At 36.9% G+C, this 22090-nt stretch overlaps 2 protein-coding genes and 1 pseudogene across 2 annotated transcripts; 2 read left to right on the forward strand and 1 right to left on the reverse strand.

Moving 5' to 3' along the window:
* Positions 1 to 378: 378 nt before the first annotated feature.
* Positions 379 to 1135, reverse strand: LOC110782715 (uncharacterized). The gene is made up of 2 exons (XM_021986939.2): positions 825 to 1135; positions 379 to 731 (listed from the first exon to the last, which is right to left on the reverse strand). Exons 1-2 carry the CDS (start codon positions 976 to 978, stop codon positions 571 to 573), a joined length of 315 nt encoding a protein of 104 aa, XP_021842631.1. The 5' UTR covers positions 979 to 1135; the 3' UTR covers positions 379 to 570.
* A 2582-nt stretch (positions 1136 to 3717) lies between these two features.
* On the forward strand, positions 3718 to 6928 carry LOC130472264 (receptor kinase-like protein Xa21; annotated as a pseudogene).
* A 2113-nt stretch (positions 6929 to 9041) lies between these two features.
* On the forward strand, positions 9042 to 19294 carry LOC110782710 (transcription termination factor MTERF9, chloroplastic). Its single transcript, XM_021986934.2, has 7 exons — positions 9042 to 9551; positions 16839 to 16920; positions 17021 to 17073; positions 17171 to 17863; positions 18097 to 18535; positions 18640 to 18779; positions 19094 to 19294. Exons 1-5 carry the CDS (start codon positions 9216 to 9218, stop codon positions 18412 to 18414), a joined length of 1482 nt encoding a protein of 493 aa, XP_021842626.2. The 5' UTR covers positions 9042 to 9215; the 3' UTR covers positions 18415 to 18535; positions 18640 to 18779; positions 19094 to 19294.
* Positions 19295 to 22090: the final 2796 nt, after the last annotated feature.

Below are 22090 nucleotides of genomic sequence, written 5' to 3' on the forward strand. Positions count from 1 at the left end.
ATACCCTTATGACTAAAATTTCAAACTGCCCGAGTTTAAAATAAATTGGAAAACATCAAACACGCAAGCAAAATCCATACATTTGTTAGTCTGTTACACGGAATAAAGCCACAAAAATGACTCTTAATGCATTCATCAAATCAGCTCAAATTGAATCGCACCGAGCAAGAGAACCAGGCCATTTCAATTCTAGTCTTAACCTATTTCATCACTGTCGGCAATGTGCGGACCAGCCATCCAAGAAAAAACACAAGTTCTTCCAATCACATTTGCCAACCCATCTTAAATACTCAACAAGCAAAACTCAAACTTTATAAATTCCAAAGTAAATCAAATGTTAAAATCCAACGAAACATTCTTTCTCATCATTATCAATACTAAAGATAAACAAACCATCTCAGCATTAATTCAAATGAACAAGGGTTTGCAGAATGATAACAATTGGGAGCATTATTTCAATTTATTCCCAACAAAAATATTATTGAGATTGATTTCATGGAAAAATAAAAGCAAACATCCTCTAAAAACTGAACTTAATGTTCCACAAATTTCCCATTTCATAAGATAAAATTACTGATTAAGCTTCTTCTTGTACTTAACTACCTCGTCATCGTTAGGAAAGAAACCCATGAGTCTGCCAGCAGAATTCTGGTAAGCATACATGAACCCTCCCATCACCCCGATTAGCCCGCCCGTCACCATTGAAGGACCTTTAATCCCAGGCTTAATCCCTAAATCACAAAAAAAAAGCAGAAAAAAAAATCAAAGAGAGGAATTTGCGAAATGGGTATTTGATAAAATGAGGATAAAGGAAAAGGGATTACCGGATAAGTATCCGACGGTGACAGAAACGCCGGTAATAGTGACGAAACGGAGGTAATCGAGAGAGCTGAAGTTTCCGACGACTTTGGTGAATGGTGGGTTCCGATCGACTACTTTGAATTCGGGCTTTGTTGATGCAGTGATGTCGGTGTTCATTTTATATCTCCTGTTGTCGGTAATCGGAGCTCCGGTGACTGGATTTCTCTCTCCCGTAAAAGCGGCGTTTTAGGGGTTCCGAAGCGACGACAATATCTATCTAATTACTCTGGCTTTTTAATCCGAGGATTGGGCAAAAATTAGAGATTTCAGCCAAATTATAGGTTTGACCAATGTAAAAAGTTAATTTGAGTGTTTGGTAGATAGCGGTTTGAATCAGCTTTTTTCTTCCAAACCGCTAAATATGAAACTGCTGCTCAACCCAGCTTTTTGAGATTAGCGGCTGAATGTTATCAACTAATTTACCCATTTGTCCATCTAAGAACATGAATGGAAAGAACCCAGCTTTACTGCTTCAAATATTTGGTGAAAATTTCTTTACTTAGATCATGAATTTACCAAAAGAAAAATGTTCTCGTTGCTATCTCAGCCAACAAATCAACGGTCAAATGAACAAACAACACCTCAACTATTTGCCCATTTAACTAACTAGAATTGTAATTTAAAGAATAATAATTGATAGAAATAAATACTTCCATATCAGTTTAACTAACTTAATTTTCTATTGCATGTACGATTTCATTGTTAAAACATAACCAAAAGCATAATTCATGTGATGTCATGTGACCACCTTTGCCATCAACCGATCTTCTATTTGATACAGATATGCAATTATTGTGGAAGGTGAAGGTTGATTTTCATAATCCTGAATTTTGGAGATGTGATTCTTTGTCAGAGTAGATTGAAGAAGATGATAAAGGCAATGAAGTGAAAACGAGAAAATGTGTTTTTTTTTGGTTAAAAATGACAAGAGGGAGTTTTGAGTCGGTTGATTATACTAGAGCATACTCCGTATATAAGTAGTAAAAATATGAGTTCTATAATAATTACATTAATTTTTTTTATTAAGATTTTAAAAACATAATTTGTTTAATATTCCGTAATAAATTACTCCAGTTTTATTCCAGACTTTGTATCATTTTATTTCACTATTTATATTTATATTATTAACAAAATTTTCCTAACAAAAAAAAAAAAAAAGAATGTCCTTATTGGTCATTTCATACAACCAAGTAGCTAACAGCTAACAGTTATTTACCAAACACTTTTATTCAAACAGTTAATATAAACAGCTAGTCAAACCCACTATTGCAAACAGCTAGTCAAACCCGCTATTCCAAACCGCTACAACTAACCGCTAACCTCTAATTGCCAAACAGGGCCTATGTTTTGAATATTGTTGGTGATTTATAATGTAGGAACTTGTTTAATTTGTCTCAATATGTATTTTCTAAATATCAACTTTTTATAATTTTTGCTAGAAGATAATTAAAGATATTAATGATCAAAGTTTTGCATTGACATACGTGAAAATGATAACGTTGCGAGTAAAAATGATCGGAGAAAGTATATATACTTCTCCGTTCCGGAAATATCGTACCATGATTGACTTTTACCCTCTAACTACCACTTTGACTCTTAATATCTCAAATCATGTGCAAGTAAAAATTATAAAAAATTAATATTTAGAAAATATATATCGATACGAATCTAATATAACCCCACATGACTGAAATTTCTTTACGTACGAATAAAAAAAATTGAGAAAAGTCGTAGTGTGAATAGTGTAAAAAACAAATGGTGCAATATTTCCGGAATGGATAAGTGTCTATATATATATATATATATATATATATATATATATATATATATATATATATATATATATATATATATATATATATATATATATATATATATATAGGTTCACATGAGAACTGCCTTATGGTGAGAACCACTGTTACGGTGAGAACTCTAATCTTGACCGTTAATATCTACTACTCCCTCCGTTCCAAATTAGTTGTTACACTTTCCTTTTTCGTCCGTCCCACATTAGTTGTTACACTTCTAAATTAGGAATGACCCAACAATTATTATATTGTCTTTCTTTTCCCACTAATTTTTTTTTGTCCCAATACCCTATCTCATTCAATTAAAAAAAAACCTCACTAACTCCTATCACATTTACTTTTTCAATAAAATAATAATTGATAACCAAACAACCACTTATCACCTAAAACTTTGTGCAAAGGTAAGTGTAACAACTAATTTGGGACGGAGAGAGTGTTTTATAGTGGGAGATCAAAAAGTCATTTACCTAAATGACCTTAGGAATTTCGTCAGAGGTTTCCCTTGTATAATAGAGTTTGAGTATCACCCTCAATAATTTAACCTACTAATCCGGTTGACATACACATAACACATATTTCGTGACTCATATACTTTTTTGTGTTGTTATTATTTACTTCATCCGTCTCTTTTTGTTCTTTACATTTTCCTTTTTCGGTGTCCAGAAATGTTCTTTATATTTACTTTTATATTTTTACATAAATGCTTTAATATTCTATCAAAATTTGTGTCCAATTATTATTTTAACCAATTAAGTTCATTGAGTCGATCATTTAATATCTCACACTTTTTCATTGAGACAATAAAATTTTCTCATTCTTACAATATCAGAATTTTGATTAAAGTTAAAACATTATAAATAAATGTAATTTATCTTGTTTAAATAAATAAATAAAGAATCTCAATGCACATTAATTAGTGGTTAAAACGCGTGAAAAGTACCAAACGTAAAAATAAAAAAAGACAGAGAGAGTATATTATTATAAATCAGTATGTAGGCGAAGCATCCTTGTATTATTAGGAGAAGTTTGACTATTACATCAGTATAAAATGTGGTTACAGAGAAATCCTTTAGAAATAAACATGTCTTACTCATCTTGTTTGTTTAATTGGATTATTTTGGCTACGTTTATCTTCAACTGTGTTGAGTTGTCGACTGGCAAGAACAATGAAGAAGAAGCAGACAAAGTAGCACTGATTGAAATCAAATCAAAGATAAGAGATGACCCTCTTGGTGTTATGAACTCATGGAATGACACCCTCCACTTTTGTCAATGGCGCGGTGTTTCTTGTGGCCGTAGCCACCAGTACCACCACCAAAGAGTAACAGCCTTAGACCTCCGATCTTCAAACCTCACAGTTTTAACCTTTCTCAGGGTGTTGCAGCTACAAGACAACAGTTTTATCAGCATAATACCGGCTGAAGTTGGCCGCTTGCACAGACTAGAATCTCTATCACTCAAAAACAACTTTATAGGAGGAGTTATTCCATCCAATATACAATTCGTGGACTATGGACCGTGGTGCACATAGAGATACGTGCACCAAAAGAACATGTGTGCATAAGTAAAAGAACACGACACTACGGCAAAAGAACCTGCGATATAATATTTCACTTTTTTATTATAAAAATAATTTATTATTTTACTATTTATTAAAACCTAAATAAAAAAAAATACTCATGTTCTTTTCTCGTAATCAGATGTTCTTTCAATTATATACTGTGTTCTTTTGGTGCACGTAGCTCTATGTGCACCATGGTCCACCTTCTAAATTGCGCTCAGATTGGTTTTCTGCTAAATTTGCAGTTTCTTTCTTTATCCAAAAATAACATAACAGGTATCATCCCTTCTTCTTTAGGTAACTTATTATCTCTTTCTGTACTTTCCCTAGCCATGAACACCCTCGTTGGTACAATCCCAGACAGCCTAGGGAAATTAAATAAGCTCACTTATTTGGCATTAGACATGAATAAGTTGTCCGGATTAGTACCATCAACCATCTTTCACAAATTCTTATTTATAATGGGTGTACAATAAATATTGTACACCGGAATAAAAGTTGACTCAAAATACTTAAAAGTTACATTTATATATGTAAAAGTTATCTATTTTTTAATGATAATTTTTTTTATTTGAATACAAATTATTTTTTCAAAATCACTAATAATGTATAAATTAATCATTTAACCCTTTAAAATGTTTATCTAACAATTATTTAATTTTATAATATAAAAGTTACAGAAAAATAAGTTAAAGTTACAAAAAACTGCATAAAAGTTATCTTGATGTACAATAAATTTATTGTACACCTTGTGCGCGCAAGACCTTTTGACCATCTTCAACCTCTCTTTATTAACACATTTAGATTTAGGAGAAAATAACTTTCAAGGAAACCTTCCTTCAAACTTAGGTAACACACTTCCTTATCTCCAATTTTTGTCTATAGCCAATAATCAATTCACTGGTTTTATTCCACCTTCAATATCTAATGCCTCGAATTTAAGTGTTCTTCAACTTAGCCGTAACAAACTCAAAGGACAAGTTCCTTCACTCGAGAAATTAGACAAGCTTACATGGCTTCACCTTGATGATAATCTTTTTAGTGATTTGAATTTTGTTTCTTCCTTAGCCAATGCCACAATGCTAGATGTGTTCGATATAAGTGGAAACAATTTCGCTGGAATTCTTCCCAGAATCATTTGCAAATTCTCCATGCTTACATCTCTATCATTCCAAAGAAATAAGATAGTTAGACAGATTCCAAATTGCTTAGGAAATAACCTGGCAAACTTGCAATATTTGGAGGGTTGGATGAATCAACTCTCTGGTTTGATTCCAGAGAGTTTAGGAAATCTCAAAAATTCCAGAGAGCTTCATGGTTGAATGTGATGTCCTTCGTAATGTAAGACATCGCAACCTTGTAAAGGTGATAACAGCTTGTTCTAGTATTGATTATCAAGGCAACGATTTCAAGGTTTTGGTTTATGAGTACACTAGATTAGGTCCAGATATTTAAAAATTATTATTTGACCATCCTTTTTATAAAAATTTTAATTGAATTATTTATCCCTTAAATCTATTACGTAATTAATAATCTCGAATGTACTCATTTTATCATATTTTAACTTGCTACGTATTATATATTTTATATGTTTAATATGATCGATGATCTGACTAAAATATTTGATATATTTAATATGCTAATTTGACCAAAATATCGAGTAAGAATATTTTCTATTATTGACATGACAGTTTGACTAAAATTTTACCAAAATTTTAATAATGACATATTCCATAATCCTATATTTTTTTCCATATATAAACATTTATATAAAAGGAGAGAAAATAAAAAAAGAATAAAATAAATATATCTTTTTAGGAAAGAGTTTTTGGCGAGAAAATTTTTCACCAGGAAATGACACGTGTCATCCCTGGTGTCTCTTTTAGTATATAGTAATAGATGGTTAATGGAAGTCTGGAAACCTGGCTGCATAAAGTTGACACAAACTTATCTGCATCAAGAATCTTAAATCTTCGGCAAAGACTTGATATTGCAGTGGACATTGCTTTCGCCTTAGAGTATCGATCATCATCACCATTCTGATGTACCCATAGTTCACTGTGACATTAAGCCCAGCAACATTCTACTTGATGATGCAATGGTTGCACATGTCAGTGACTTTGGGTTGGCTAAATTTCTCTCAGAAGGAAGTTGTAGCTCTTCTGCATCAACAGCAGTAAGGGGAACTATTGGCTATGTCCCTCCAGGTAAAACTAACAAGCATCCCTCCCTCCCTCCCTCCATTTCCTTTCTAGTTCTTCCAATATTTTACAAGATGATAATCTTTTAGGTTTAATTGAATGCAGAATATGGTTTAGGAAATGAGGTGTCTACTTACGGCGATGTCTATAGTTTCGGGATCCTTCTGCTAGAAATATTTACAGGGAAAAGGCCTACTAATGACACGATCAAAGGCGGTGTCAGCCTCCGTACATTCGTGAAAAGAAGATTGCCTGAAAGGGTGACAGAAAGTCTAGATCCTGATCTTCTTACAGACATAGATGGAGAGAGCGGGAAGATGTTGGAGACCTTGATATCTATACTTGAAATAGCAGTTTCTTGCTGTGCTGATATCCCACAAGATAGGATTGGCATGAGTGATGTTGTTACAGAGCTATCATCAATTAGAAATAAGCAGATGATCAGAATTCCATAGGGTCATGATTCACGACAACTTTTGTGTAAGACCGCCTTACCGAAAAGACCACTTTGATTTCTGAACTAATTAGTTTTACTGGTTAACTAATTAGTTCTAGTGCTTAACTAATTGGTTTCAGTGCAAAACTAATTAGTTTCAGTGCTTAACAAATTGATTCCATTGCTTAACTTATATGACACAAATGTGATTTTTTGTGTAAGACCGCCTTATATAAAAGTTTGTAATAACACAATATTTTTCTATTGATTCGCAGAAGTTGGATTTCAGTTATTCGCTGTTAGTAGTGGAGGGTTTGTACTTTGTAGCTGCAATCTCAACCTCTGTAATATTTCTGTATCATACCTTCAAGGGTTCAGTTGGAAAGATACTCATCTATTACTATATACTAAAAGAGACACCAGGAATGACACGTGTCATTTCTTGGTGCGATTTTTTCCCGCCAAAAGGTTTATTTTTATTTTTTTACTTTAAAATAAATAAATTACATTACGTTTTTTTAGGAAACTAAGATAAAAATATATTTTAATTACCATAGATGTGTACCGCATAATATATTATTGGAGGAAAGCTAAATCAATACTCCCACCGTCCCAGATTAGTTGTTACACTTACCTTTGCACAAAGCTTTAGGTGATAAGTGGTCGTTTGGTTATCAATTGTTATTTTATTGAAAAAGTAGATGTGATAGTAGTTAGTGGGGTATTTTTTTAATTGAACGAGAGAGGGTGTGGGGACAAAAACAAGTTTAGTGGGAAGAGAGAAACAATATAATAATTGTGGGGTCATTCCTTATTTAGAAGTGTAACAATTAATCTGGGACGGACGAAAAAGGAAAGTGTAACAACTAATCTGGGACGGAGGGAGTAGACTAATACCCTCACTTAGGGATGGCAATCACATCCGAATCCGAACCGAGTACGACCCGATCCGAAGGAAAAAATCCGATCTGAATCCGAGAAAAAATTTATGAATCCGAATCCGATTAAAAACATCTGAATCCTAATGGATATGGATCACATATGGAGTCTGCAGAGACTCTGACCCGAATCCGAATTTGAGTGCAAATCCGGCCTGAAATTATTTCAAAGTGTATTATTTTTCGTACATAACTTTTTTTGAAAAGGAAGTTCCCAATTTAATCTAATATATTTGATTAAAGCGCATACATTTGTAATTTATTAATTTATTAGAAACTCATTAGATTTTGGTAAATTAGAAATAGGATTTCTAAATTAATATAAAAGTAAAAAAAAAATACAAGTTCTATGTAAGTAAAGTTAACGCATGATAAAAAGAAAGCCAAGAGTTTAGAATAAGTTCGGCCCAAATATATTTTTCTCTCTTTTCCATGGGGGGATGCGCACGATAAGGTGATTTGCTACTGTGCACCCATTCACCATGCCGAGGAAGAAGAAGGCGCATAGGTCTGGAACTCGAGAAATGATTGAAGGAACTTCGCCTACACCATTAGAGAATGTTTCAAGGTCGCAAACTCAGCAACAACAGAGAAGGAGGGAACCCAGTTCCGACTCCAATGAAACAGTAGATCTTATGAGGAGTATGCCGGTACCACCCCATCCGAGCAATGGACCACCTTCGCTGGAGCTAATGGAGGTGATTAAGGCCTATCATTATGCTGTGAGACAACCCATACCCCAAAATTTTACATCTCACTATTCGCAGATGCGTGACTTGGGAAAGGGGTAACTCGATTGGAGAAGGAAGATGGTAGTAGTTGAAGGAAATAATGCCCTTGGTCCAAGTATGCATTTAATGCTAAATCTAATATATGCGGTTCAGTATTAATTAACAAGTTAATAAATTCAGTGAGATCAAGTGAACTAAATGCCTAGCTAGAGGCCGCTTCAGACTTCAGTTCAAGTGAAATTAATAATATTAATCCACAACTTACTCTTGATTGAACCTGTAGGGTCACACAAATAGTACGTGAACGGATCAAGTATTTAAGTGAATATATTATTCATTAAGTAATCTATTTATGAACATTCGGAAACGACGGATCTCGGTTCCAGTGGGAGCTGAAATCGTCAAAAGGCAAAAATAAAGAATATTCCGAAAACAATGATATTGCCCGAAACGGAAATATGGATCATGACGGAAATATAAATATTGAGGTCACCTCATCGTTCTTCCCTTATCCAGTACCTCTGGTTCACACAATGACACCATGAACAACACCACGAAGATTAAGATTCTTTGACCCCACGTACTCCTCCATTAACAACCAGATCTTCTCTTACCTTCTCCCTCTTTTCTAGGGTTTTTCGTATATTCTACTCCTCTTGTCTTCTCCCGCCTCCTTCCAATGTCGATTTTCTCCCTCCTCACTCTCCCCTCCATCTCTCCATCTCTCCATTTTCTTTCTCCTCCTTCTACTGTTGAGCCTTCCTTTACTTCCTCTTGTCACCAATTTTACCGCCTGTTCCCGCCCCCTTCCGCCCATTCTAACCCTAAGCTTCTCAAGCCGAGCCACCGCTCTCGCTTCGGCGAAGCTCTTTCTGTCTATGATTCTGATGATGAAGATGAACTGGCGAAGGCAGCGGCGACGGAAGTTGTAGAAGGTTCGAACTCAAGCTCTTCTCTTGCGAATGATGATGAGGGTGATGATGATGATGATGATGTTCCTTGGTTCAATGATGATGTGAGTTTGTTGAATTTTATGTAATCAATTTTGTTGTTTGTACTTGTTTGATTAATTATTGCCTTTTTTGATTTTGCAATTCTTTGACTAATTACTGTTTCTTTTTTTTCCATTTTGTAGAAGTTTTAATTGTGCAATTGTTTGATTATCACTATAATAGAATTTAGATTTTAACTACTTTTATCAGAATGTTCCTAATGCTGTGGATGACCCGAATTCATCGCTGGTTAGGGGTTTGTTATTGACATTGAATTAGCCCTACAAACTAGCATTATGAAGTATTCAAATATCATAGCTTTGTTTAGTAAGCTCAAAAGAAGGATTGCATCCGACTTTTGGATTTTGATTTGTTTGATGATTTGGCTGAAAGAATTATATTCTATATCTTGTATTACTGTCAAATGTCGTATATATACAAGCTACCAAATTAGGGCTCGGGCTATTCTAGTCTAGTAAATATACATAAAGAATATTTACAAAATATCTAGATTATTTACATAATCTAACACACCCCGCAGTCGAAACGGGAGGCAACGGAGGCTGTCGAACGTTGAGACGGTCCCTAAAATCTTCAAATGAATCCTATGGAAGTCCCTTAGTGAAAATATCAGCAATCTGATGCCGAGATTGTACATGAAGGACACGCACGTGACCACGCGCAACCTTCTCACGGACAAAGTGTATGTCCATCTCAATGTGCTTAGTACCCTGATGGGAGCGGATTATTGAGCAAAGATTGAGGAGAACTGTGAAAATTTCGGAGAACCAGTTTGGATTTATGCCTGGGAGATCGACTATGGACGCCATTCATCTGGTAACTAATGGAGAATTATCGGGATAAGAAGAAGGATTTACATTTGGTTTTCATTGATTTGGAGAAGGCGTATGATAAGGTACCAAGGGAAATTCTTTGGTGGGCATTAAGTAGGAAAGGAATTCCGATGAAGTATATTGATATCATCAAGGACATGTATGACAGAGTTAGCACGAGTGTGAGAACTAGTGTTGGTAAGACCGAAGAATTCCCATTACGATTGGAGTGCATCAAGGTTCCGCACTTAGCCCGTTTCTTTTTGCTATAGTCATGGACGAATTGACGAGGTCAATCCAAGATGGTATACCCTGGTGCATGATGTTTGCAGATGATATTGTGTTGATTGATGAAACAAAAGAAGGAGTGGAAAGTAAGTTGGAGTTATGGAGACAAACTTTGGAATCTCGGGGTTTTAGGCTGAGTAGAAACAAGACGGAATATATGGAGTGTAAGTTTAGTGGAGTGCAAGATTGAGAGACAGGAGCGATTACCTTGGATGGGAAAATTGTCCAAGGCTCTGAAATGTTCCGTTATTTAGGATATATTATCCAAAAGGGTGGAGAATTGGATGGTGATGTGGCCCATAGATCAAAGCAGGTTGGTTGAAGTGGAAAGGTGCCACGGGGTTCCTTTGTGATTCAGGCATGCCCCAAAGATTGAAGGGAAATTTTTACCGCACGACAATTAGACCGGCTTTGTTATACGGCACGGAATGTTGGGCAGTGAAACCTTATCACGTGCACAAGATGAATGTGGCGGAGATGCGCATGTTACGTTGGATGTGTGGGCATACAAGAAAGGATCGTTTGAGGAATGAGATTATTAGGAAGAAAGTAGGGGTTGCACCGATTGAGTTTAAGATGATGGAAAATTGTTTAAGATGGTTTGGACATGTAAGAAGAAGATCAAGTGATTCCCCGGTTAGGAGACTAGAAGGGTGACAAAGTGATAGAACTGCTAGGGGTAAGGGAAGACCTAAGAAAACATGGAGGAAGGTGATTGAGCACGATATGAGCTTTCTTGGGATTGAGGGTGATATGGCGTTGGATAGGACAAAGTGGAGGGAGAGAATATACATTGATGACTTCATTTGACTTATACAGCTTCAATGTTTCTGTTTTTCTCTGTTTTTATTTTTATTTTTTATTTTATTTTTAAAATTCTTTCAAATTTTTTTAATTTTACACGCTATTTTGAAATGTACTTATTTTGCTTATTCATTTATTTTAAACTTTACTTATTTTTTATTATCTCTTACAATATTTCTTCCATAATTTATATATACATTTTTCTCTTATCTTAATTTCATTAATTCCGCTTTCTCTTCCTTGTTTTTTCTTTTTATTTCCTACTCCTTTCTGGTTAGATTGGTGACAATGACGATTTCCTACGACGATTCATGTTAGCCGACCCCAAATCATTTTGAGACTAAGGCTTTGTTGTTGTTGTTGTTGTTGTTGTATATATATATATATATATATATATATATATATATTTGCATTGACATTGTCACAGAACACCATGGTGGCCTTTATAAACTGGGCAATGGAGCTCCGATAGAAGGGTTCGTATCCAGCACGACTTGGAGACAACATTAGCAACGCCTCCATACTCTGCCTCAACACTAGAACGAGAAAGGGTAGGTTGGCGTTTAGATGACCAAGGGATCATGTTATCCCCAAGAAACACACAATACAGTAACCCGACGTCGAACGACGTGTGTCAGGGCAACCCCCCCAATCAGCATCAGTGTATGAAATGAGATTAGTAACAGACGATGGATAGAGATGCAAACCATAATCGCTCTGAATGTACCTAATGATTCGCTTAAGAGCAAGCATATGATCATCTCTCGGAGAATGCATGTGTAAGCAAATCTGTTGGACAACATAAGAGATATTCGGACGAGTGAATGTGAGGTATTGAAGAGCACTGGCAAGGCTCGGTTAGTGACTCGGATCCGCATACGAATCACCCGACTTACCACTTAGCTTTGGCTTAGTATCAACAGGAGTACTCGCCCGATCAATTATCTCCTCCGCATACTTACGTTGCGAAAGAAACCTACCATCCTTGCGACGAGAAACATCAATGCCAAGAAAGTAATTTAGAGGACCTGAATCATTCATAGCAAACTCGGAAGCAAGGAGATCCATAATAGAGCATCTGAGAGAATCTGAGGAAGCAATGAGAATAATGTCATCAACATATAGTAAGATGTATGCAATGTCAGAACCCGTTCGGTAATGAATAGAGAGTTGTCAGATTCGCTGTTTTAAAAACCAATAGAGGACACATAATCTGCAAAGCGTTTATACCATACCCGTGGAGCCTGCTTAAGTCCTTACAAAGACTTACGAAGGGAACATACCTAATCCGGATGAGTGGGATCCCTCAATCTTATAGGTTGATGCATGTATACCGTTTCATTGAGCTCACCGTGAAAAAAAGCAATTTTACATCTAATTGATGAATGGACCAATGCTTAAATAAAGAAAGATTGAGAACTGTGCGGATTGTTTCCGATTTTACAACCGGGCTAAAAGTCTCACCACAATCAATGCCCACCTTTTGAGTTTAACCATCACCTATAAGACGGGCTTTATGCCTCTCAAAATCAGCATTAGACTTATCTTTATGAGTAAAAATCCACATAGAACGAATAACATTTATATTAGGTGGACGGCACCAACTCCCACGTCTTATTTTTAATAAGAGCATCAAATTCATCATCAATAGCCAATTTCCAATTCGGGTCACGAAGAGCGGTCAATGGGTTACGAAGAAGGGATGATTTTGTAACCGTGGCACTTAAGTTAAATGGTCGTTTAGGCTTATAAATACCCTTTTGACCCCGGGTGACCATGCGTGGCTACTTGGTGGAGGTGGACTGATTTGTGGAGGTGGGCTGTGGCGAAGTCATTTGAGTGGGCTGATTTGGTGCTGGAGTGGGCCGGGCCACGACAGAAGGAGAAGGGGAGGCCAGGACCGTGGGAGACTGGAGACTGGGTCGGCCACTTGCTGATATGGGAGAGGGAAGGTCAGCAGGGAGTTGGCGGACAGACTGGGCCATTGGACTAGAGCGGGGCGTAGCGTGGTCCGCGGGTGGTCCGTGGGAGTCATTGGACTGGCTGCCTCCATTTGCCTATGTTGGACTAAATAAGGGGACAAGCCACTATCTAGAAAATCATAGGTGTTTGAGTTTGAAGTATGAAGGCTAGCAAAGGGAAAAACGATCTCATCAAATATGACATGGCGACAAACAATGATCTTATAAGATGACAAATCATAGCATTTATAGCCTCTATGGTTCGGTGGGTACCCCAAAAATACAAACGGTGTGGACCGGGCTTGTAGCTTGTGTATAGTTGTGGAAGGGAAGAGGGGTAGCATAAACATCCAAACACTCGAAGATGAGAAAGAGGATTTCAGTAGGGGATGTTCGGCTCAATAGTTTGCTTGGCAAGATGTTTAAGAGATAAGTGGCAATTTGAAGGGCATGGTGCCAAAAGGATTTGGGAAGAGATGCATGGACGAAAAGAGTTCTAGTGATATTATTGGTAGACCGAATTTTTCGTTCGGCTTTCCCATTTTGTGAAGAGGTTTGAGGACAAGAAAGACGGAAAGATATCCCATGTAACTCACAAAGTTTCTGAAATTGACTATTATCATATTCTCGCCCATTGTTACATTGAACATTTTTAATATGACGCTCAAATTGGGTGTGAATGTGGGCTTGTAAAGCTAAGAACTTTGCATGCACATCATATTTCCTAGCAATCGGAAAAGTCCACAAAAACTTTGAAAAATCATCCAAAAAGATAACATAATAACGATGTCCTATGGAACTCAACATGGGAGAGGTCCACAAATCACTATGAAGAATATCAAATGGCAACAATGTTTCAGAAACTGAAGAACTAAACGACAACTTAATGTGTTTACCAAAAATACATGAACGACAATTGCTAGAGCCGCTAGATTTAGTACATTCAATGTTTTTATTGAGCCTAAGACAATCCAAAATAAAAGCACCCGTATTACTCAAACGATCATGCCAAAAGGAAGAAGACAAAGCCGCAAAGGTTGATGGAGAGGTGGATGGATATTTGATGGTGGTGATGGGATAAAGGTCGTCCCGACTATCACATCTCATTAGAGTCATCCCCGTCTGGAAATCCTTCACTGAAAACCCATAAGGATCAAATCCAACAGTTACGGATTGTCAGTGGTAAACTTACGAACTGAAATCAAATTCTTAATGAGTTTAGGAGCATGAAGAACATTTCGTAAGGATAAAGGGGGGTTCGGGGAAGGCAAACTACTATGAACACAACCACGAATTTGAATAGAATGACCATTACCAACAATAGTTCAGTGTTATGATTGCTCAAATTAAAATAAGACGAGAGATTACCATTGGATATTTGGATGATGTCATATGGGATGTGGCACCGGTATCCATATACCAATTGTTGTCGGGTGGTTGCATCGTCATTGTGTGCATGGCCGATTCAATATCGGTCGGTACATAAGTTGGAATATGTGGGGGAGGAGGGCCCAACACACCTTGTTGGGTCACCGGCCTTGTTGGCTGCTAGTCTAGCCCACTGTGTGGTGGGATATGGACATGGAGGGGGGGAGGTGTGAATGGAACCCACTGCCATTGCCACGAACCACCTTGCGTCGCCTGACCACCTTGATGGTCCCCGGAATTCCGGCCACCACCGGACCAGAGCCGCCGGTGCCACCTTTGCCGCCACCGGAATTCCGGCCGCCACAGCTGTTTTTCCGGCCAGAATTGTGGCGGCGATTGTTGCCCTTATTTTTCTCACGATTTGAACACGTATTCGTAGGCTGTGGAGCATCATCAGTGGCAGTGAGCATCGGTGAGCATCGCCGCATTCGACCCATAATTACCCGGCTCATTTAGCTCGCGCTCTTCCAAGAGGAGGGAAGAGTGAGCCTCGGAGAATGGAGGCAGAGGCTTAGTGTGCCAACTCCCTTGTATGCTTCACTTAGCCCAAAACCAACGGGAGAACCAACCTGCTATTCGGCACCGGAACTCCAACATTATTCAGTTGGTCGGAGAGGGGGAGAGGCTCTTGAGTTGTTGACAGTAAGACGAGGCATTAGGGAAATGTTCCATACAGGTGTGAGTAAACTCCTATTCAAGAGTTCAAGAATTACAACCCTCGAATTCTGATGGTCTTGAAAAATGTCACGTAACCTTTCCCATGTTTCCATTGCCGTGGCTTCCGGTTCAAGAATCGTGTTCAGCAAGTCATTGGAGATGGCCGAATAGATCCACTGGAGCACCGTGGCATCAAGGGTCCACCAATGTTCAATCTCATCATCCGTCTTCGGAGTCGGCTTCTCCTTACCTGAAGACCTTGTGTGAGCGAGCATGAATCTTAAAAAGCTCCGCCCACGTCCCATATTGCATGTTATGTTCGAAACTGAGAGTGAAGGGTGAAACAGAGAAAGAGGAAGGCTTGCCATCGGACTTAGAGTCAGTCATGGCGGCTGGATAGAGGAAGAAGATGACGGAGGTTGAAGGGAGGCGCTAGGGCACAGCGGAAGAGAAGAGAAAACTCTAGCTATCTGATACCGTGAAAGAATTATATTCCATATCTTGTATTGCTGTCAAATGTCGTATATATACAAGCTACCAAATTAGGGTTAGGGCTATTCTAGTCTAGTAAATATACATAAAGAATATTCACAAAATATCTAGATTATTTACATAATCTAACATTGGCCATAGTTTTGGTCATAGCTCTTTGTTAATACGGAGTAGTTGTGTGGGAGAGGAAGGTTCTGTTTGTGGCCATTCCATTATGAGATGTGAATATAGTTAATGAGCAGCTTCCATGTTCTGTACAATACAAAGCCTTATATGAATGGTGTTTAGTACTTAAGTTGATTGGTTTGTATATTAACATTCTAGCCTTTTCTGGGTACTAACTACTTCCATAAATAATACTGCATGTGTCATATTTGATTGATGCTTTAATTAGGAATTCAGTTGGAATACCTTGCCTATACCTCACTATTTCGAATTAGTCTTGCAATGTTAGTTGAATGTAATACGGAGTACTATGGATGATATGGAAAAACTTAATTGTTTAACACACTAGATTTAGAAATTACTTCAATATTTTGATGGCTCGGAATTGAAATGTTGATATTGACTAAACAGCTTAAAATTGGAAGCTTTGAATTTTAAGGAGGCTGATGACTTGATTTGCTTCATTTACCCGGAATCCCGAATGCCTGTGTTGTTGAAAACCACTAAGAAAACATTTTATATGACACATTATTTCCATGATACATTTTCTAAGATGCATAATCTGCAGTACCTAAAGGTACATCAGTGCTCTAAGAATTCATTCGACTTTCATGTTGTTATCAAAATTCAAAACCATGTACATGAAAATAACACATGATTTTTTCCATTACATTTCCTGCAGGAAGATGAATTCGCAGAACCAGCAAACTTGAATAGGGGTGAACAAAGGTCCAAATTGCTGGCTGCAACCAAGCTTAGACCAGGTAAGATATAAAGTTCTTCATGAAAACTTCCCAGTTTGAGTCCAATTCTTCATTAAAATTTCCCAGTTTGAGTCAAATTATCATGCAATCCTGTTTCTAGGAACCCAGAAAAAGGCGAGTAGTGTGGGCGCAAAAGCAGATGGCAAAGGGAAGGTAGGCTTTCATCATGTCGTGAAGTGTCAGTGTGACTGTGAGGATGTTTTGCCGCTGTTTGGACTGAAGAGCCTTCCATTATTGCCTTTGATTGCAGTGGGAAGGAAGGAAAGGTCCAAAGAAGAAATATTCACAGCTAGCAGAGGAATTTAGACTAGACACTAGATGGATTCCCCTTCTTGATTACCTGAGCACCTTTGGGATGAAAGAGTCTCACTTTGTTCACATGTACCGAAGACACACAAATGCTTTTCATATTAATGTATTTTCTGCACGGGAAAGATTGGATTACTTGATGAATGTTGGCGTTAAACACAACGACATCAAAAAGATACTATTACGGCAACCTCAACTTCTTGGGTATACTGTGGACAGCAATATGAAATCCCATGTGGCGTTTCTGGCGGATCTGGGTATTCCTGAGTCTAAGATAGGGCAAGTTATCAGTGCTGCTCCATCTATCTTTTCATATAGTGTTAAGAATTCCTTGAAGCCCACTGTAAGATATTTAATTGAGGAGGTTGGGATCAAGAAAAGTGATTTGGGAAAAGTTGTGACTTTGAGCCCTCAAATTCTTGTTCAGCGAGTTGACATATCTTGGAACGATCGCTATGATTTCCTTTCAGACGAGCTGGGAGCACCAAAAGAGAGTATTGTGAAAATGGTTACAAAACATCCCCAGCTTCTTCATTACAGCATTGAAGATGGATTATTGCCCCGAATTAATTTTCTGAGGAGCATTGGCATGCAGGATTCAGAAATCTTGAAAGTTTTGACTAGCATCACACAGGTCTTTTTCGCTATCTTTATGAGATTCATCATATTAATAAATATTGTGCTAGCCTTGAATTGATGACAAGAGGTCTTCCCCGAGCAGTTGTTTTCCTAATAGGATCACAACCCATAAGCATACAATTCAATGGTTCATTGTGTAATGGATTGCCAAATATTCAGATTTATTGATGTTTTTGTCAAGAGTGTTTCGACTGAACTTTAGTGCTTGCTTGTCATGCATTTTTGCAGGTACTTTCTCTCTCACTGGAACGAAATCTTAAGCCAAAGTACAAGTATCTGGTTAATGAACTTCAAAACGAAGTCCGATCCTTGACAAAGTATCCCACGTACCTAAGCTTGTCGCTAGAACAGAGAATTCGTCCCCGGCATAGATTTTTGGTTTACCTGAAGAAAGCGCCAGCGGGACCGTTTCCTCTGAGTTCCCTGGTCCCGACTGATGAATCCTTCTGTCAGCAGTGGGCAGGGACTAGTGTGGATAAGTATATAGCATTCAGGCAGAGCATGCTGCTCAAAGAGTTTGCAAAGAAATATGAAAAGCAAGGATGAATTAAGTTGCCTTAGCGGAAATGGGACTAACCAAACTGTTGAGCCATCTCATCATGACACTTATTTTGAAGACGTATTACGTATATAGTCAAATTTTGACTATTACCTGCCATTTAACCTGGTATGTTAACCCCTTTCTCTTACCTGCCTGCTTTGATCTTTTAGATCATATAGAATTGGACTTGTTGTTAGAAGATCATTGTGCAAATTTTATTATTGTTACAGGAATTACGCTGATTCCAGACTTGTTTATATTCGTATTCGCAATATGACTGAAGGCAAGGAATGTTATAAAGCGGCTCCTGTGGTCTCAACGTAAATTCTGATGTTGCAAGGTCATTTTTTTGAGATTATATACTCTCAAGGTTAGTTAACCATGATAATATCCAAGTATTGTTGAATCATGAACATAATTCTTGAATCCTCTGGGTCTCTGATGAAGGGCTTGTAGAATTTCACTTTTCCCTTTAACACCCCCCTTCCTAGAATATCCTCTACTTTATTACCGACTGTGGTTCTCAACTGTGTGCCTTGTCATCAAATCCATTTCATAAACTTCTCCAGTTTGAAAATGTAGGGGATACTAAATTCAGTATGGCAGTTCCTGTGATGTTCCTTTCAGACTATTTCTTATCCATTTACAGTCTACTCATTTTTTGATCATTCATATTCATTGCAGGTCGCAATGGTCTTGAGTTCAGTTATTTTGACGTCAGATTTGCACATATCAAAGCATAGTCATCATGCAAATGTCTCTTTTTTTTGGGTTTGTGACACATCAACTGATCAACAGTGATGGCAAATTTTGTAGAAGTTATTATTCTAACCTGTAAACGGTAATCTTACTTCAGAAAGCACGTATTTGCAATTTTATTTCATACATTTATCATTGAAGCTTAGAGCATTTTGTTGAAGACGATGAGCAATTGACCATATTGTCCATATAGTTGATTTGTGAAACAATGTGATGTAACTCTTGTATTCAAGTTTGTTATACCTACACTATAAGCAATTAAAATTTGTTACTGCAGTCTTCCTCATGAAGAAAATAAACCTGCAAAGTTTGATCAGATAATGTGCATTTGACATTATTATTAATAGTTGTATCTTCCCTCTTACAAATGCAGCTGTAAGCTTGTATCAACAATATTCTGTAATTGGATGTGGTGTTGAACAGTAATCTTCATCGTAAGTTTGTAAGTAACTATGTATTGCTGGTACTAATATTATATTGTTGTTATTGTAATCATTAAGGCTCCGTTTGGTAGGGCGTAAAACGTTTTCATTGTAAAATGATTTTCCATGGAAAACATTTTTCAAGGGAAAACACAATTCCAAACTAGTTTTCCTTTGTTTGGTAACTTAAAGGAAAATGGGAGAAAATGGTGAAGATTGAGGGGAAGTAAGGAGAGGGAGGTAAGAAGGAAAAGTGATTTCCCTCCCTTTCAAATGGAAAAGTGTTTTCCACCTTTGAGGGAGTCATGGAAAATTGTTTTACATCCTTTACCCAACCAAACAATGTAAAATGATTAAAAAGGGGAAAATCGTTTTCCATGAAAACGTTTTACGCCCTACCAAACGGAGCCTAACGATGATGATAGCCAGTATAGCTCTGGAAATTACTCTTTTAAGAAGATTGTTACATTAATGCAATGATCTATGATGTAACCAAGGACTGAACGTTGGTGTTAGGGCCTTATGAGAAAGCTAGAAGAGATGTCTTTGGTGTGTATGCACAAAGCTAGATTAAGTGGTCATTCAGTTGAACCTATACAGTATACAGTATTCTTCTTTCAACTTTAAACACATTCAAAAGGTCTTGTTGCACAAGTTGTACAATAAATTTATTGTGCACCAACATAACTTTTACTCACCTTTCTCTAACTTTTACTCGTTTTTCTCTAACTTTTATATTTTATTAAAAAAAAGTTAATAGATAAACATTTTAAAGTGTTCAATGCATTATTAAAAATTTTGAAGAAATATTTTTTTATTAAAATGAAAATTTTTATTACTAAAAAGTATATAACTTTTACACATATAAGGGTAACTTTTACGCATTTTACGTCAACTTTAACTTCGGTGTACAATATTTATCGTACACCCCATGTAAATAAGAATTTGTGAAACCCATTACCCTTCATTCCTTCAAATTTCATTTCCTGGGATTCTTTCCATTTTTGTGTGATGAATCATATAGGTGCTTCAAATTCTATCATAGCTTTGCTTTCTCCTCATATTCTACTTGACTTTTCGTTTGGTTGACATAAAGTTATAGAAGAATGATACGGAATAACTTTACTGAAAGTAAAAAATACTCACGGCCCGTTTGGTAGCCGGTCATAAATGTTGTCAATGGGAATGAATTTGTATGCAAACTTGTAAGGAAAATCAATATCTATTCCGATGATAATGCTAATTCACTCAAAATTATCTCTTTTTCTTTATAAATTTTCATTACCATCCATTACCATTTGGGGAGTGGTATTAGATGGGAATGTAAATCTTTGAAGAAAAACACCAAGCTTGGGACAAAATTTCATTACCATGTACATCATGATGTTAATTTCTTTTTAAATAACACTAGAATTTATTCCCATACCCACCGTTTATTACTGGCTACCTAACGGGCCGTCAGAGTTGCAACTTGTATATTACCTCCCTGTTAGGATTTGGGAGGTAAGACAGTAATATGTTTGTCCATAGATGTTAAAAGGGCTCCACACACATGGAGAAAAAGAGGAGCAATCACAAGATCAAATAGAGATATTTATGTTGTGGTTAGGAATTTGGATGAGCCTAGGAGTGGATAATGTGTTCTATGGACAGCTACGAAATAACATCACAAGATTGATTCAAGATAATGCTTTTGAACTTTATCCCCACAACACAGATGGTCCATCCCAATAATTCAATTGTATTACTAACCATCATCATTACCAATCGTGTCTTCCCTCGTACTTTTATCATATAACAAAAGCTCACATGACTATGTTGCGGAATAATACTATCTCGTAGGAGGCCCATGGAACAAACAATTTTAAAATGTTAGGAGAAATTTCAGTCAAAGCATTGGAATTGCCCCTACCAATCAACAAACTCCTTTAAATTGATATAGGATAAAACAAGATAACACATAAATGATCCAAGAAACGAGACACACAGATGCTTTTTGCTTTTGTTTATGCAAATATCAATAAAATCATCAAAAACCATATGATAAAAAAACAAGTTTGAAATTTGGTGAAATTGCATGCACCAATGCCATTGTTCCCTCTCAACTTGGCATCACCAATATCAACCTGAGTCAAAGACAATGCATTGTATACTTTTTGTCTATAATGCTTCAATAATAGTGCAAACCACCAACATATACAATATGATAGCATCTAACTACACTAAGTGTAACTCCAAGGTCTCGGGTTCGAGCCTTGAGAATGGAAAAAATCTCAACTGGGAGGAATGCTGCCCATCGAGGTACCCGTGCAAAACTCCCGCGGTAGAGATTAGTCCACTCGCCGAAGGCGGTGGGAACTCCTCGTAGTAGAACCAAAAAACTACACTAAGTGTAACTGTAGCTTTATCACGGGATCATTTTCACCATGCAGGTTTATCTCATTGTTGCAAAATGATCATATCACCACAAGTACTCAAATACATTAGAGAAAAGAAATCC

The sequence above is a fragment of the Spinacia oleracea genome, chromosome 4, assembly GCF_020520425.1.
Source record: "Spinacia oleracea cultivar Varoflay chromosome 4, BTI_SOV_V1, whole genome shotgun sequence".
Taxonomy (NCBI): domain Eukaryota; kingdom Viridiplantae; phylum Streptophyta; class Magnoliopsida; order Caryophyllales; family Amaranthaceae; genus Spinacia; species Spinacia oleracea.

Bases quoted from the DNA above. Each gene is read 5' to 3' on its own strand.
- LOC110782715 (XM_021986939.2), bottom strand. From the start codon at position 978: ATGAACACCGACATCACTGCATCAACAAAGCCCGAATTCAAAGTAGTC. The intron at 732-824 runs GTAATCCCTTTT...TTTGTGATTTAG, and splicing joins CACCGTCGGATACTTATCCG to GGATTAAGCCTGGGATTAAA.
- LOC110782710 (XM_021986934.2), top strand. From the start codon at position 9,216: ATGTCGATTTTCTCCCTCCTCACTCTCCCCTCCATCTCTCCATCTCTC. The intron at 9,552-16,838 runs GTGAGTTTGTTG...CATTTCCTGCAG, and splicing joins TTCCTTGGTTCAATGATGAT to GAAGATGAATTCGCAGAACC. The intron at 17,864-18,096 runs GTCTTTTTCGCT...GCATTTTTGCAG, and splicing joins TTTTGACTAGCATCACACAG to GTACTTTCTCTCTCACTGGA.